Source organism: Phyllostomus hastatus, unplaced genomic scaffold (genome assembly GCF_019186645.2).
Source record: "Phyllostomus hastatus isolate PE091 unplaced genomic scaffold, TTU_PhHast_1.1 phas_contig_58, whole genome shotgun sequence".
Lineage (NCBI taxonomy): Eukaryota > Metazoa > Chordata > Mammalia > Chiroptera > Phyllostomidae > Phyllostomus > Phyllostomus hastatus.
In genome coordinates, this window is record NW_025333916.1 from 54,166,019 (window position 1) to 54,180,169 (window position 14,151).

General features: G+C 46.1%; 1 protein-coding gene across 1 annotated transcript in view; it reads right to left on the reverse strand.

Moving 5' to 3' along the window:
- Positions 1-267: 267 nt before the first annotated feature.
- Positions 268-14,151, reverse strand: part of ADAMTS12 (ADAM metallopeptidase with thrombospondin type 1 motif 12) — a 206,474-nt gene continuing 192,590 nt past the window's right edge. The window contains exons 23-24 of the mRNA XM_045848252.1: positions 12,430-12,589; positions 268-4,310 (exon numbers count right to left, since the gene is read on the reverse strand). Coding sequence (XP_045704208.1) covers positions 4,132-4,310; positions 12,430-12,589 — 339 coding nt within the window. The 3' untranslated portion in view covers positions 268-4,131. The remainder of the gene's footprint in view (positions 4,311-12,429; positions 12,590-14,151) is intronic.

Here is a 14,151-nt window from a genome sequence, read left to right on the forward strand (position 1 = left end):
GGCATCGCTTCAGATGGTCATATGGTAGATTGTCAGCTGTTAAGCACAGTCATTTGTGAGAAGAGACCTACGTTCTCTACTCCACCTGGGATGTGACTCCTCTGGCAACAAACAGATCTAGGAGGGAGGGAGGGAGGAGGGAACCTGCCAGGAGTATGGAAGAATTTGCCAGCATCCTTCTCCAGGGCACTAAACCAGTGGTAGAGGGTGGGAGTCTCACAGCAGGGGTAAATGAATCACATAGAAGCATTGCTGAGTTTGGCCATTTATTGATGCCACTCAATGGCAGGCTATGATTACAGTCCGGTTTTAAATACCGAGGTGCCCAGCAGGGCGCCCCTTGAGGCTGGGGCTGGCAAAGCAGCACAGAGATGCAGGGAGGCAATGGGTCGGGCCACTCCATCACACAACCATTCTGGAGGACAAGGATAGGTAGACTTGTGCTTCCCAACCATGTTTTTTTTTTTTAAATGATATAACTTAAAATAATAAGAATGCTAATAACATCAATACTACTTGAATTGGCAATACAAAAACCAGGAGTAGCATCAAACGTGTTGGCCGAGTCGTAGCACCAGGCGGTTCACGTCACGTGTTCTCTCTCTAGAAAGTGAGTCGCTGTGCGGTGGGCACCAGACACGCGGCCCCAGGACTTCGCCTGAAAGTCAGCAGGGAGAGGGGCTGAGACCCGCGGCCTCTGGGGTAGCAGTGTGCAGCTGTCACAGCTTAGAGGACTCTGGCCAACTGACTGGGAAATCATGATCTGAAAGAATAGGAACCCCTCAGGGTGCGTTTCAGAAACTTGATGAAGCTCACTGACACCTTCACCGAGTGTCTGAAAGCATCACTTGGGGATGACTCTGCCAACTGGGTGTCAGGAGGTAAGACGGAGGTTCACCGTTGTTTCAGAAAACCCATCACAGAACAAGTCATTTCTACAAAGAGGCCATTGTCTGCAGCACCAAATGATTTCTCGTTTCACTGTTGAGTCTCCTGAAATACTGTTTTCTCACGGTGTTGAAGTAGGTTTTGTGTTCAAGAATTAAACTGACCCACCACCTTTCGGAGAAGACCTAACTCTACCGCTGTGGACGGCAAGGCCAACCAAGCTGGGTTTGAGGACCGTCAGGTGTTTGAGCACCGGGCCCTGGGGCAGCCCTGTGTGGTTCATGGGGGACCCTGGTGTCTCTTTCTACACTTCTCAGCTGCTGTCCAAGCTGGGAAGGAAGGAAGGACATGGATGAAATAAGTCAACAATGTGGCTTCACGTTGGGCCCCATGAGCATCGAAGAAAGGGTGAGGACACCGTCTATGGTCTTGCCTCCGGTGTCCCTGATAACCCAAGGCCCCTCTCTTGTTACAATCACAGGGACCTCTCAGAACCCAGACGACCCAACGCTGAGGGGTGGTCAAGGCAACAACCACGTCAGCCGGCTCCGACAGCAAGTGCTGTCTTTATCCTGGGGTGGAGATTGACAGATGCCACACGACTGTCACAACACAGCCTCGATATGACGGGAAGTGAATGTCTGTGATCAGGGGCCACGACTCTGCCTTTGAGAAACGGGAGAATGGCCTAAAACAAAGCACCTGGCCAGGCTCTCCCTACCTTTCTACCGTCTTCACCACATGGGACATAAACAACGCTTTGTGTATTGGGAAATCGAGCCTAGTTAAGTGTGTTGAGGTCAGTAGGAAGCCCAGTTTGTTCCTGAGTTTTGTAAGACTGGTCATATCCGGTCTCTGATGACATGCATGACCTTGTGCCAATACAGTACCAGGTGAGATCAACCCGCCGGTTTTCTAAATGAACTCCCCTCCCCCCGAGAGCCTGCACTGCGCTTCAGGGACAGTCTCTGCGAACCGCCTCATTAGAAATAAATCAGGTTCCCCCCCTCACATCGCTAGCAACTTAAGCGTCTTCTCTCTAAAACTACTATTTCACAAGAGATTGTCATTGCCAGCAACGTTTACATCGGAAGACGGAGAATACAAGACGGTAATTATTATCTAGAAACCCATTTCCTGGCTTTAGGTAAATAGTTCCACTTTCCTCCTGTGTCTGGTCTATCCTGAATTGCATCCCAACCCCAGTGTTCTATGTTCCATAGAAATTTATCACAATAATATACATTAATGGCTTGAAAAAAAAATAAAAAAGCACATAATACAACAATTTTAGGCTTCCGGTATCCAAGCCCTGGAACTGGCATTGGCCGGCAACGCCGTTCACCACGCGTGTGGCCGAAGATGCCTGTGGACCCCCCCACGTCTGCACCTACGGACACGTTCGTTCACTTCAGTTCTGCCACCATCTGGTTGTTCATTAGCACCGTGTTTCTATAGCACCACTCTGCTGCGCGGATGGGTCACTCGAGATACGGGGCATGGCACCCGCGGGGAATGTCACCTGTGCCTGTGCATGGGTCTGCAAATGTGCCTGCCGCCCGCCACACCAAGGCCACGTCCCTGCCTTCCCTGCAGCCCAGACCTGGTTCTGCGGGCTTCGTCACCCGCCCACCCTCTCCCTCCGGCTTCAGTTCAGGCAATGCCGCTCCTCCCCAAAACCAGGACATTCGCCTTGAATTTGAGACCCGAGCCTAGTCTGGCTCCCGCTGAGTGGTGGGAACACCCAGGAGAAGCCGTCTCACTCTCATCGCAGTTCTGTGGGTCCCCCCGCCCCCCGGGCTTGCCTGTTTCTCCCAAACAAAAGACCCTCAGAAGTAACTGCTGGGTGCAGGGAAGGGTAGATCCTCTTTACCTCACTTCTGAGCAGTTTTTCTCCAGACTACAAATTTGTGCTAGGTTCTTGTGTTTAATACAGCTCACCTGGTTCTCTGAAATATTTTAATCCGGAGCATCCTTCTCCCAGCTGGGGTGGGCGGTGCAGCCGGGGACCAGGCTCTCCCTGCTGCTGTGTGTACACCCCTAGCAGTGGAAGACGGTTCACCCTGAGCCCAGGATGGGGGCAAGGAGCAGGCTGGGGAGGGAAAGGCTCTTCTGCTGAGGAAAGGAACTGTCCTGGGGAAATGGGAAGAATCAAGGCCCACGTTCCCTGTCTTATATGAGTCTAGTTGACCCTTGAACAAGGCAGGGGGTTAGGGGTGCCAAACTCCATGCAGTCAAAAATCCACATATTTACCTTTGACCCCTCGCCCAATGCGAGTTTCCCTTGGTAGCTGTGGGCTTTTGGCTCCAGGACCACCCCCTTCCCCCACCACACAGACGCTAAAATTCGTGGATGCTCAAGGGCCCTAGATGAAGTGGCAAAGACCGATGCATAGTCTACCCCCCACATCCACGGACCCCCAACTGCGGATGGAAAACAGTATATTAGTTGAAAAAAAAATCCGTGTATGAGTGCACCCATGCAGCTCGAACCCGTGTTGTTCAAGGGTCACCTGTTCTTTTCATTGGCTTTTTAAGAATTTCCATAGAAATTATCCTCAGCTCAGAAATGTCCTCTGTGTAACCTAAATCCCTTAGCTCTGCTAAATCCTGTCACTTCTGCCTGCTTCCTCTGCCCAGAGACGGGTCTGCAGGGATCAGGGACAGACTGAGGGGTGCAGCCGGCACTCCTCAGTCCCCCCCTCCCTAGCTGAATACTGGGCGAAGAGAAGGGCCCTCCCCCCGGATGAATTCAGGAACGTTCCTCAGCGCTCTCCCACGGTATTTTAAACTGCGGCCATCCCCAGCAGAGGTGGGTGGGGAGGATGGTTCCACCCCGAGGTCAACTAACAAGATACTTTGTTCCTTGGATAAGTGCGGCTCTGTTTCCTGATACTTTTGAGGTAGTCTGGGGAAAATCTGGTTTCTTCGTTTTTCTCTTTGAAGGGTGAAAAAAAAGACATCATTTCACAGGCTTGCCTCATCTGGCACCTTTCCCGGGGGCTGAGCCCCAGGAGATGCCTCATTGTCCTGGCTGTCAGGGAGCAGCAAGTGCGACGGACCCACCCTAACGCAAGGGACATGGTGTGGCTAACGGAACACAGTGGACTTTGTTTTGTTATGACCCCACGTTGGACCTGAAATGCACAGAGCGAAACCTCCAGGAGGTGGCCCCTGGGGTTAGAAGAGGTCACGGTCAGCAGGCTGCCAGCAGTCTGTGGTGGCGGCGGCTTCCTCCTGGACTTAGGACGCCTTGGGGTTTTTGAGTGACTGTGGCTTCCTCGGCCTTTGGGTGTGGACGGCGTGTGCCTGGGAGCATGACAGGCAGCACTGAGCCCGCACGGTGGGCACGGAACATTTCTGCATGGTTTTCAGGGTCTGGCAGAAACCGGATGATAAGTTGTCTTTAGTGCAAAGCACATCTGTGGGAGGAGAAAAAAGTTAAATAGCAAAGGTTACCCTTTGTAAGTGAGTGAGCACAACTTCTATTAATAATGGGAGACTTTATATGTCTGCGAAGAGAGGTTCCATAACAATCCATAATGACAGTGGACGTCCGCGGAACCTGTCATGTATCAGGTGCCATGCAAAGAGTTTGTGTTCAACTGAACTGTCAGTGATGATTCTTCACGCCCCTGAGGCAGTGTCCGACATTCTGCCTTGCCACGGTCACCTGGTGGGTCACGAATGCTGCTCTACTTCTGCACTTTGGGGTCAGCCCTGTGACTTGCGCTGGGCAATGGGATGTTAGTAGACACGATCCCCGTGGGGCCTGGGGATGTGCAGAAGGATGACCCTGCCCTGATGAGCTTCTGCCCTCACTGTGAGGACACGGCTCGGGCAGCCACTGAGCCAAGGAGGATGAGAGACTTATGAAGCTGATCGAGACCAAACCAACAGCTGGCAGCCAAGCCCACCGAGGCCTGGCTAGCTCAGCTGCACCTTAGCAGACCTGTGGATGCAGGACAAAAAATACACGATGATGATTTCAAAGCCCTGAGTGTGGAGGTGTGTCGCCCTGCAGTATTGTTATGCAGCTGAATGCAATGGTTTATGTGCATCGGTTCATTTGATCGTCACAGCAGCACTGTCGGGTAAACACAATGATTCTTGCTGCTTTACAAACGAGGAATGTAAGACCTGTTGAAGTTAAGTAAGAACTTGCACAATGTTATCCAGCTGATAAGTGGCGCGGTGAGATCTGGATCCTGCAGCTCTTGCTTTAATCCGTCATACCATTCAGAGAACCAAGCAATCACCGGGTTGGCCAACTACCCACTGCTTTCGGAGCATTGCTCAGCAGAGTGAGTAATGTGGTCCCTGCTGTCTAGAAATGTACCACAGAGCGGGAGGCATCAGACTCACACAGATAGTTCCCATCAGAAATATATAATTCGTTACCTTGTTCTGCTCTAACCAGCTCTGGCAAGAAGTCCCTTAACTGGGGGGCGGGAGGGTCCTGCTTTGCTCACACATGAAGCAGGGAATCAGACCAGATTTCTCGGGAACCACCACCACACAGTCTGTAGGTGGGTCTCAGACCGCCTCGCCCACTACTCCTGGTCAGGAAGGAATTCAACAAGGTCCAAAGCACAGCTTTCTCTTCTGTAAAGGGAAATTGTTTCAAACTTTGCTCAAGTGCCTCTCTGAGCTCCGGCTGTGTCTTTCCTTTTCCTTTACAAAAAAAGATTTGAATAGTCCCAAAGGAAAGCTTTTTTTCACAAACAGGCATCTGTCCTTTGTAAGGAGAACTGTCAGTAACAGTAGAAATAGAGGCAATATCCTTTTTACCCAAAACCTGGTGCAGTATTTTTGCCCGTCTCTGCTTTTTCACCTTCTGGTTATAAAGGAAAAAAAAATGCTTTTTATCTTCTCAGAACACATCATTCCCTTGCTGGTGCCTTTTTTTTTTTTTAAAGTAATTGCTGTCCTCTGTTATCTGTGAAATTCTATTTTGTGAGGAACTCTTCAGTGCCCTTGAGGACGGGCAGCATAACGATGCTCCCAGAGCCCCACCCCTTGGCTGCTCACTCTCTTCTTCCCGCATTGTAACAACCCGTCTCTCTGAAAGTCCCACCGGAATCTTTGGAACGGGCTCTGACATTTGAGAAAGAGTGCGTGTTTCAGCCAAGTATTCCTACTGAGGAAGGAAACTCGAGCTTTTCGCCTCCCAGGTCACTCTGCCCAGGGCGGCTGGCATTCTCTGCGGGGCCTGGGCCGTGCGCCATGGGGGCTGCTGTTTGGAACAGGGAAAGGATTCCTTCCTGGGCTTCTGGCTTTGCAACGGGGCTCCGCACAGCAGCCTGGGTGATGGGGCTGCCCCAGTCTCTCCTGAAGCCTTTGTGGATGCTGGACGGAGAAGGGCATTGGTGGTAGCTCTTTGCCCCCCTCTTTTTGCCACGAGTGGGTGAGTGCTCTGGGGCTACTTCCGGAGCAAGAAGGCAGAGGGAGTGTGGAGTCTGAGCTAACATCCCTCCCCTCCACCAAGCTTCTGCTGGCCCTTGGCGGGTCGCACAGACTCCCTCTATCCCAGCCTCCGGAGTGGTATCGTTACTGCCGCAGCATTCGCTCCAACAAGCACTACTACAACCTGACTCGAACTGTTGACATGTGTAAGCCTTTTCCGCGAAGGGTCCCAAGTGCCATCTCTCTCAAGGGTGTCTTCCATCACAAAAAGGGCCTCCTAGACACCTCCAAATTTCAACCCTGTGGGTGGTGGAATTGTGTCCTCCAGTTTGTGTCTGCCAAAGTCCTAATCATTGGTAACTGTGAATTTGGGAATATTTCTTCTATTTTTTAAAAAAATTATTTTTAATCATAGCTGATTCAATATTTATTCACCTCACCAAGTGATCACCACAACAGTTCAGTAACTGTCTGTCTGTCCCTGGCTGTAGTTACTGTGACACTATTGACTGTTCTCTCTGCTGTACACTACGCCCCTGTGACTCACTCTGTAACTGGCGGTTCCCACTTACTCCCCTCCCCTCTGGCAACCATCCAGTTTTTTCTTTGTATGAGTTTCTGTTTCATTTTGTTTGATCATTTGTATTGTTTTAGATTCCACATATACATAAAATCATGTGGTATTTGTCTTTCTCTGTTGTATTTCACTTAATATAATACTCCCTAGTTCCACCCATGTTTTCCCAATGGCAAGAATTCATTCTTTTATGGCTGAGTGAAAGTCCGTTGTATATATGTACTTCAGTTTCTTTATCCACTTTTCTATCGGTGGACACTCAGGTTGTTTCTATATGCTGGCTGTTGTAAATAATGCTGCAGTGAACATAGGGGTGCATATATCTTTCTGAATTAGTGTTTTGGGTTTCATCACATAAATACCAAGAAATGGAACTGCTGAGTCATAAAGTAGTTCTATTTTTAATTTTTTGAGCAACCTCCATACTGTTTTCCTGCATCAATTTGTAATCCCACCAACAGTGCAAGAGGGCTCCCTTTTCTCTGCATCCTCTCTAACACCTGCTGTTGGTTAATTTATTGACTGTAGCCATTCTGACACATGTGAGATGGTATCTCATTGTGATTTTAATTTGCATTTCTCTGATTAGTGATGCTGAGCATCTTTTCATATGTCTATTGGCTATCCGTATGTCTCCTTTGGAGAAATGTCTACTTAGGTCCTCTACCTATTTTTAAGTCAGATTGTTTGGTTTTATGTATATGTTAAGTTGAAGGAGTTTTAAAATATATTTTGGATAGTAATCTCTTATCAGATGTATCATTGGTAAATATTTTCCCCCATTCTATAGGTTATCTTTCTGCTCCTTTGCCTTGCTGTTCAAAAACTTTTTAGTTTAATGCAGTACAATTTATCTTGTCTTTTGTTTCCCTTGCCCAAGGTGCTATGTCAGAAAAAAATATTACTAAGAGAAATGTCTGAGATTTTACTGCCTGTGTTTTCTTCTAGCAGTTTTATAGTTTTAGGTCTTACATTTAAGTCTTTAATCCATTTTGAGTTTATTCTTGTATATAATGTAAGCAAGTTGTCTAGTTTCAGCAATACATTGAAGAGCATGTATCTGTCCAGTTTTCCCAGCACCATTTATTGAAGGGACTGTCTAACCCATTGTATATTCTTGCTTCTTAGTCATAGATTAATAAACCATATATGTGTGAGTTTGCTTCTGGGCTCTCTATTCTGTTCCATTGGTCTATGTGTCTGTTTTTATGTCAGTACCATGCAGTTTTGATTACTCTAGTCTTGTAGTATAGTTTGATATCAGGTAGCATGATACCTCCAACTTTGTTCTTCTTTCTCAATATTGCTGTAGCTATTCTGGGTCTTTTGTGGTTCTATATAAATTTTAGGATTATTTGTTCTACTTCTATAATAAATGCCACTGGTATTTTCTTAAGGACTGCATTGAATCTGTAGATTGGGGTAGTATAAACATTTTAACAATATTCTTCTAATATACAAGCATGGTGTATCCTTCCATTTATTTATGTTGTCTTTAGTTTTTTTCATCACTGCCTTATAGTTTTCAGAGCACAGGTCTTTTACTTCTTTGGTTAAATTTATTCCTAGATATAGTATTCTTTTTGATGCAATTGTAAATGGGATTGTTTTTGTAATTTCTGTTGCTGATAGTTTGTCATTTGAGTATCAACAATACTTGCTGAATAAAGTAACGAATAGAATCTCATTCATCTGGAAGAATATTGTCCCAGAGAAAGTTTGCTGGCTCAAATGGTCATTTGTGTCAACCTTGGGTCTAAGTACGGTCTCTATTACTTATTATTTTTATGGCCTTCTTTACCCTTCACTTGCCAAATTAAACAAAAACAAAACCCAGGAAGAGTGTGCATAAGGATTTTGCTTGGAGTTTTTAATCATTATAAATGTACTATGTGTAATATAGATAAATCTTAGATGTGTTATTTCTTAGCCCAGGTACATGAAAAGGGTTTTTTTATAGTTCCTACTATGGAAATGATTTAGGTTTTAAGTCATCAACAATTTAGATGGCACCTAAAGGAAGTGGAAAGGCCTGGAGAGCGAACCTCACGTGAATTCATACCCGATATTACAAGACGGACGCAGGAGGCTTGTTTATTGTGATGGCTGGAGGGCTGACAAGAATCTGGGCATCGAATGATTCGTCTTCCAGGCATTTTCAAGGGCATGGTGGACAGGGTGGGTGGTTGGCTTTTAAATCAAGAAACTTCTCGCAGCTGCTGTTTCAGGTTGTTTCTCCACGAGTCAGCGTGGTGCTGCCTCCAAGAGAAGCTAATAATTAACTTCTGTGCCCTGACGATTGTTGGTGAGTGAAATTCACTGTTATTGACACCCACTGCCAGCCAACCGTTAATTGCCATCTCTTCCATGTTTGAATTCAAGATGAAAAATAGCAGGGATGCATTTAAGCCAGTTTTGATTACAGCAATCAGACAGTTAACTGATTTTAAAATAAGTGACATTACTAGGCATGTTCAACCATGACTGCCAAAACTAATACAACATAGGGTTCTAATGCCTCAACATTTTATTTTAAATACATTTATTGAGGTGACATCGGTTAATAATAACATGTGCTTCAGCTACACATCTTCATAATATGACATCTGCGTACTCTATCGTGTGCCCAACACCCAAAGTCTAGTCTCCTTTGTCACCAGATGTATCCCCCTCCCACACTCCCCTTCACTTCCGAAAACTACCATTCCGCTGTCTGTATCTACAAGCTTTTTTGTTTTCTGGTTGTTTGCACTTTGTGAAATCATACAGTTCTTGCCATTTTTCCCGTCTGACTTAGAAATTAATCCAGTATTTCACTTAGATTAATACTCTCCAGATCTATCCGTGTTGGGGAATGGCAACATTTCACCATTTTATAGCTCCATAGTATTCCATTGCATATACATGCCACATTCTTTTTATTTTTTACCCAGTCCTCTGTCAAAGGACACTTTGGTTGTTTCCACGTCTTGGCTACTGTAAATAACACTGCAGTGATTATAGGTGTGAATACAGTGAACACTTTATGAATAAGTAGTTTCAAAATTTTCTGAAAGTGGGATCGCTGAGTCATATGATGACCCTAGTCTTAACTTTTGTTGAGAAGCCCTCCGTACTGTTTTCCATAGTGGTTGTACCGATTTACATCCCCACCAGGTGTGTATGAGGTTCCACTTTTCCACATTTTTCCCAACACTTATTTCCTGTCTGCCATTCTAACAAATATGAGGTTGTATCTCAATGTGGTTTTAAATTTCATTTCCCTTACAGCTAGTGATGTCGAACATCTGTTCACATGTCTGTTGGCCATCTGTATGTCTTCCTTGGGTAAGTTTCCATTTACGTCTTCTGCACATTTTTAACTGGATTGTTTTTTTTGGTTGCTGAGTTGTATGAGTTCTTTATATATTTTGGATCTATTGATCTAGCACTGTTATCTTAGGGTCTGCAGCAATAGGCTCTGAAGTGCAAATACAAATTTGCAAGGGACTCATTAAGAAAAAAGCTCCTGAGAAGACCATTAAGGGAATGGGGGAAGCAAGATGGAAGAGATGGCAAGCAGAGCCAGGCTGCCATCTCGGGCACAGCCCCGGCTTCAGCTCCCACAGGGGAGCTCCAGGGTGTAAGTTGTGTCTTATTGGAAGTATCATTGCCAAACATCTTCTCCCATTTGTTTGGTTGCTTCTTTGTTTTGTTGATGGTTTCTTCTGTGGTACAGAAGCTTTTCAGTTTGATATAGTCCCATTCATTTATTTTTGCTTTTACTTCCCTTGCCTTTGAGGTCAAGTTCACAAAAATCCCCTGATATTAAGGTCCATAAGTTTAGTGCCTATGTTTTCTTCTACATATGTTATTTGATTAGATCTTACATTCAAGTCTTTAGTACATTTGGAATTAATTTTTGTGTATGGTGTCAGGTAGAAGTCAAATTTTATTCTTTTGCATGTCAGTTTCCAGCTTTCCCAGCACCATTTACTGAGAGACTTTCCTTTATCCACTGCATGATTTTAGTTCCTCTGTTGAATATTAGTTGCCCATATATGCCCATATATGCATGGGTTTATTTCAGGGCTCTCAATTCTATTCCATTAGCTTGTGTGTGTGTGTGTGTTTTCTATCAGTACCAAGCTGTTTTGATTACTGCAGCTTTGTAGTATAGTTTGAAGTTAAGGCATACGACACCTCTGGCCTTGTTCCTTTTTTTTTCTGAGGATATCTTTGACTACACAGGGTTTTTGTGGTTCCGTAAATATTTGAGAATTTTTTGCTTTTATTTCTGTGAAAAATGCCACTAGGATTTTTGATAGGGATTACATTAACTCTGAATATTGCTCAGGGTATTATGAACATTTTTAACAGTATTAATTCTACAAATCCAAGAGCATTAAGTATCTTTCCATTTCTTTGTATCTTCTTTGATTTCTTTCAATGTCTTATAGTTTTCAGTGTACAGGTCCTTCAGAAAGCAAAATAACTTGCCAAGGTCACATGGACAGAAAGGGGCTTCCATGGGACGCAAACCCTTGCTCTGTGATTCCGACGCTGGATTCTTTCCACCTCTGAGGAGCTACGGCACGTGAAGAGTGGGAAGGAGACCCGACTCGGCATTCTGGGTCAGCCATCACCCCGCCGTGTCATCGCAAACATGCCACATAACCTCTCCAGGCCGCATCTAAGTGCACTTCCAATGACAAAGGTAACCATGTAGCATTTGGGATAGGGATGCTTTTAGAAAGTGAATGCTGACTGTAATAGTACACAACAGTCATGTTCCACCATTCAGATCTCCCTCCTTGGAGTTTTTGGTCTACTTCTGTGTCCTCTCACCCCCACATTAAGTCCCAGTGTCCCCATCTTTAGCCTCCAACACCCAGAGACTCTGGCCTTTCAGAGGACTCCCCACAGCCCACTGAAGCTGTTCTGTCTCTGCACACAAAGAGCCTTAAGGCCTGCAAAGTCACTTCCCCTGGGTACCCATTGGCCAAGGCCTGAAGAGCATGACGGTCCAGCTCCCTGGCTTCAGGAGCAGACAGCTGGGACATCACTTACATACACCCTGGAGCTCCCCTGGGGGGCCAGGCTGAAGCCTGGACTGTGCCCGAGATGGCAGCCGGGCTGTGCTTGCTCTCCCTTCTGTCTTGCTTCCCCCACTCCCTTAATGGTTTTCTAATGGTTTTCTTAATGAGCCCCTTGCACACACATTTGCTTCTCAGAGTCTGTTTCTGTGGAACTGAAAACAGTGCTAGACTGACACCAAGGGCCATTGAGTACTTGACTGGGTTTCTGAGAAGGGCGGGAGGGCCTCTGAAAAGGCTTTGAGAAGTGATTCTCACCTGTGTGCGATGACATCAGCACGCTTTCAGAAAACTCGGAGCATTAGAGTCAAGCCTCACCAGATCAGGCCACTTCCTCCCAGGGACACTGGCTGGCTGGCCCTTTGCATTAAGACTCCCGGCTCAGTAAAGGGGACTGACTAAAAACAACCCAGAAATCACACCACGTGGGACCCCTTATTTGTGAAAAGCTCCCCTCGCCCCTGAGCAGAGCCGTTCACTCACCAGCCCTCTTCCTGCAGGCCTGCTGGTTGCATTTCTGGGATTCGGGAGGTCTGGGTTTGTGATCGCACAGGCATTGGTCCTGATCTTCGGTTTTATCGTCCTCCGAGGAAACACAGCGGACCGTCCTCTTCTGAAAGCCACCTCCGCAGGAAGCAGAGCACTGGAAGAGAGGGGCGCACGGAGAAGGTCAGAGCTCTTCCCCAGACGCAGCCCGGAACTCCAGCAGAACGCCCCTCGCCCACTGTGGTCAAGTAGGGAAACGTCTCCATGATCAGAATCCTTGCTGGAGTCCCAGAATAAAGGCTCTAATCATTTGGAGATGTGGATTTAGGAAGAGCCTGTGCTATAGCTTGTGTGGACTCAATTTGTTTAATTTACTGTTGGGCTCTCTGTAGAATGTGTACAGAGGTTCAGTGACAAGTAAAATGGGGAAAAAAAATTCCTATCTGGACCCCGCTGCTTCAGTAATGCAGTTTCTCTGAACTGGTTTTGCTCTGGGGCTGGACAGCAGATGTGAGGAAAGGGAACAGAGCCCCAAAGAAAGCCAAGAGCAGGATAAAAAGGGGAGCGGGGGAGGCGAACGCTGGTGGAAGGGAGAGGAAATCTGGATGGACCTAGTGGGGCCGTGTGGTCTCCAGCCATTCCAACAGGCAAGGTCCCACGGTCGGGTCACGATGTGGCCGCCCGCACGCAGCTGGCCTGTGGAGGCAGCTCGGACAAGATGATGCCTGGAGATGCAGGAACATGTGTCCCAAGGTACCATGTGTGTGCATTTAAAAATTCTGTGTATTGTGGTAAAATGCATAAAACATAAAATTTACCATTGAACCATGTTAAGGTATATAGTTCAGTGCCTTCAGCACATTTGTGTTGCTCTGCAATCATCACCACCATCCACCTCTAGACTGTGTTCATCTTCACAGACGGGAACCCTGTGCCCATTAAATAATAATGTCTCCTCTCCCACCTGCCTGGCCCTGCCCCCAGGCTCTGGAAAGCACTGTCCTATTTTTTTGTCTCTACGAATCTGACGGCTGCAGGTACTTCACATAAGTGGAGTCATGCAATATTTGTCCTTTTGTGACTCATTTACTTCAACAGGCGTAATAGTCTTCAAGGTTTGTCCACGTTATAATATGTGCCAGAATTTCATCTTTAAGGTGGAATCTATTCCATCGTATGTGTGCACCACATTTGTTTATCCATCCATTGATGGACACGTGGGTTGCTCCCACCTTTTGGCTACTGGGAACCACATATACTCTTGTGATTTGCATTCTATTTCAAGTTTTATTACTTTTAGCATCATATTTCTTATACAACCAAAACCTCCCAGAGGGCAGAAACTAGTTCCTCTTTTATTGTCCTGCATGGCAATTGGATAAATATTAAACATGACCTGGTATTCAATAAATCCTCATTGACTGATAGGCCAACAAAGAAACTGCCGAATGGCAAATTCTGGAAAACGTGATAGACCCAAATCATACCAAGCATAGTTTCCAACCACAACTATATGAAACTAGAAATTAACTCCAAGAATAAAGCTGGAAAAAAACCACACATATATGGAGATCAAACAACATGCTGCTGAACAACTATTTTGTCAAAGAGATAAGAGATCAGAAGATTCATAGACACAAATGAAAATATAAATACAACACACCACAGTTTTTTGGATACAGCGAAAGGGGTACTAAGAGGAAAGTTAAGAACATTACA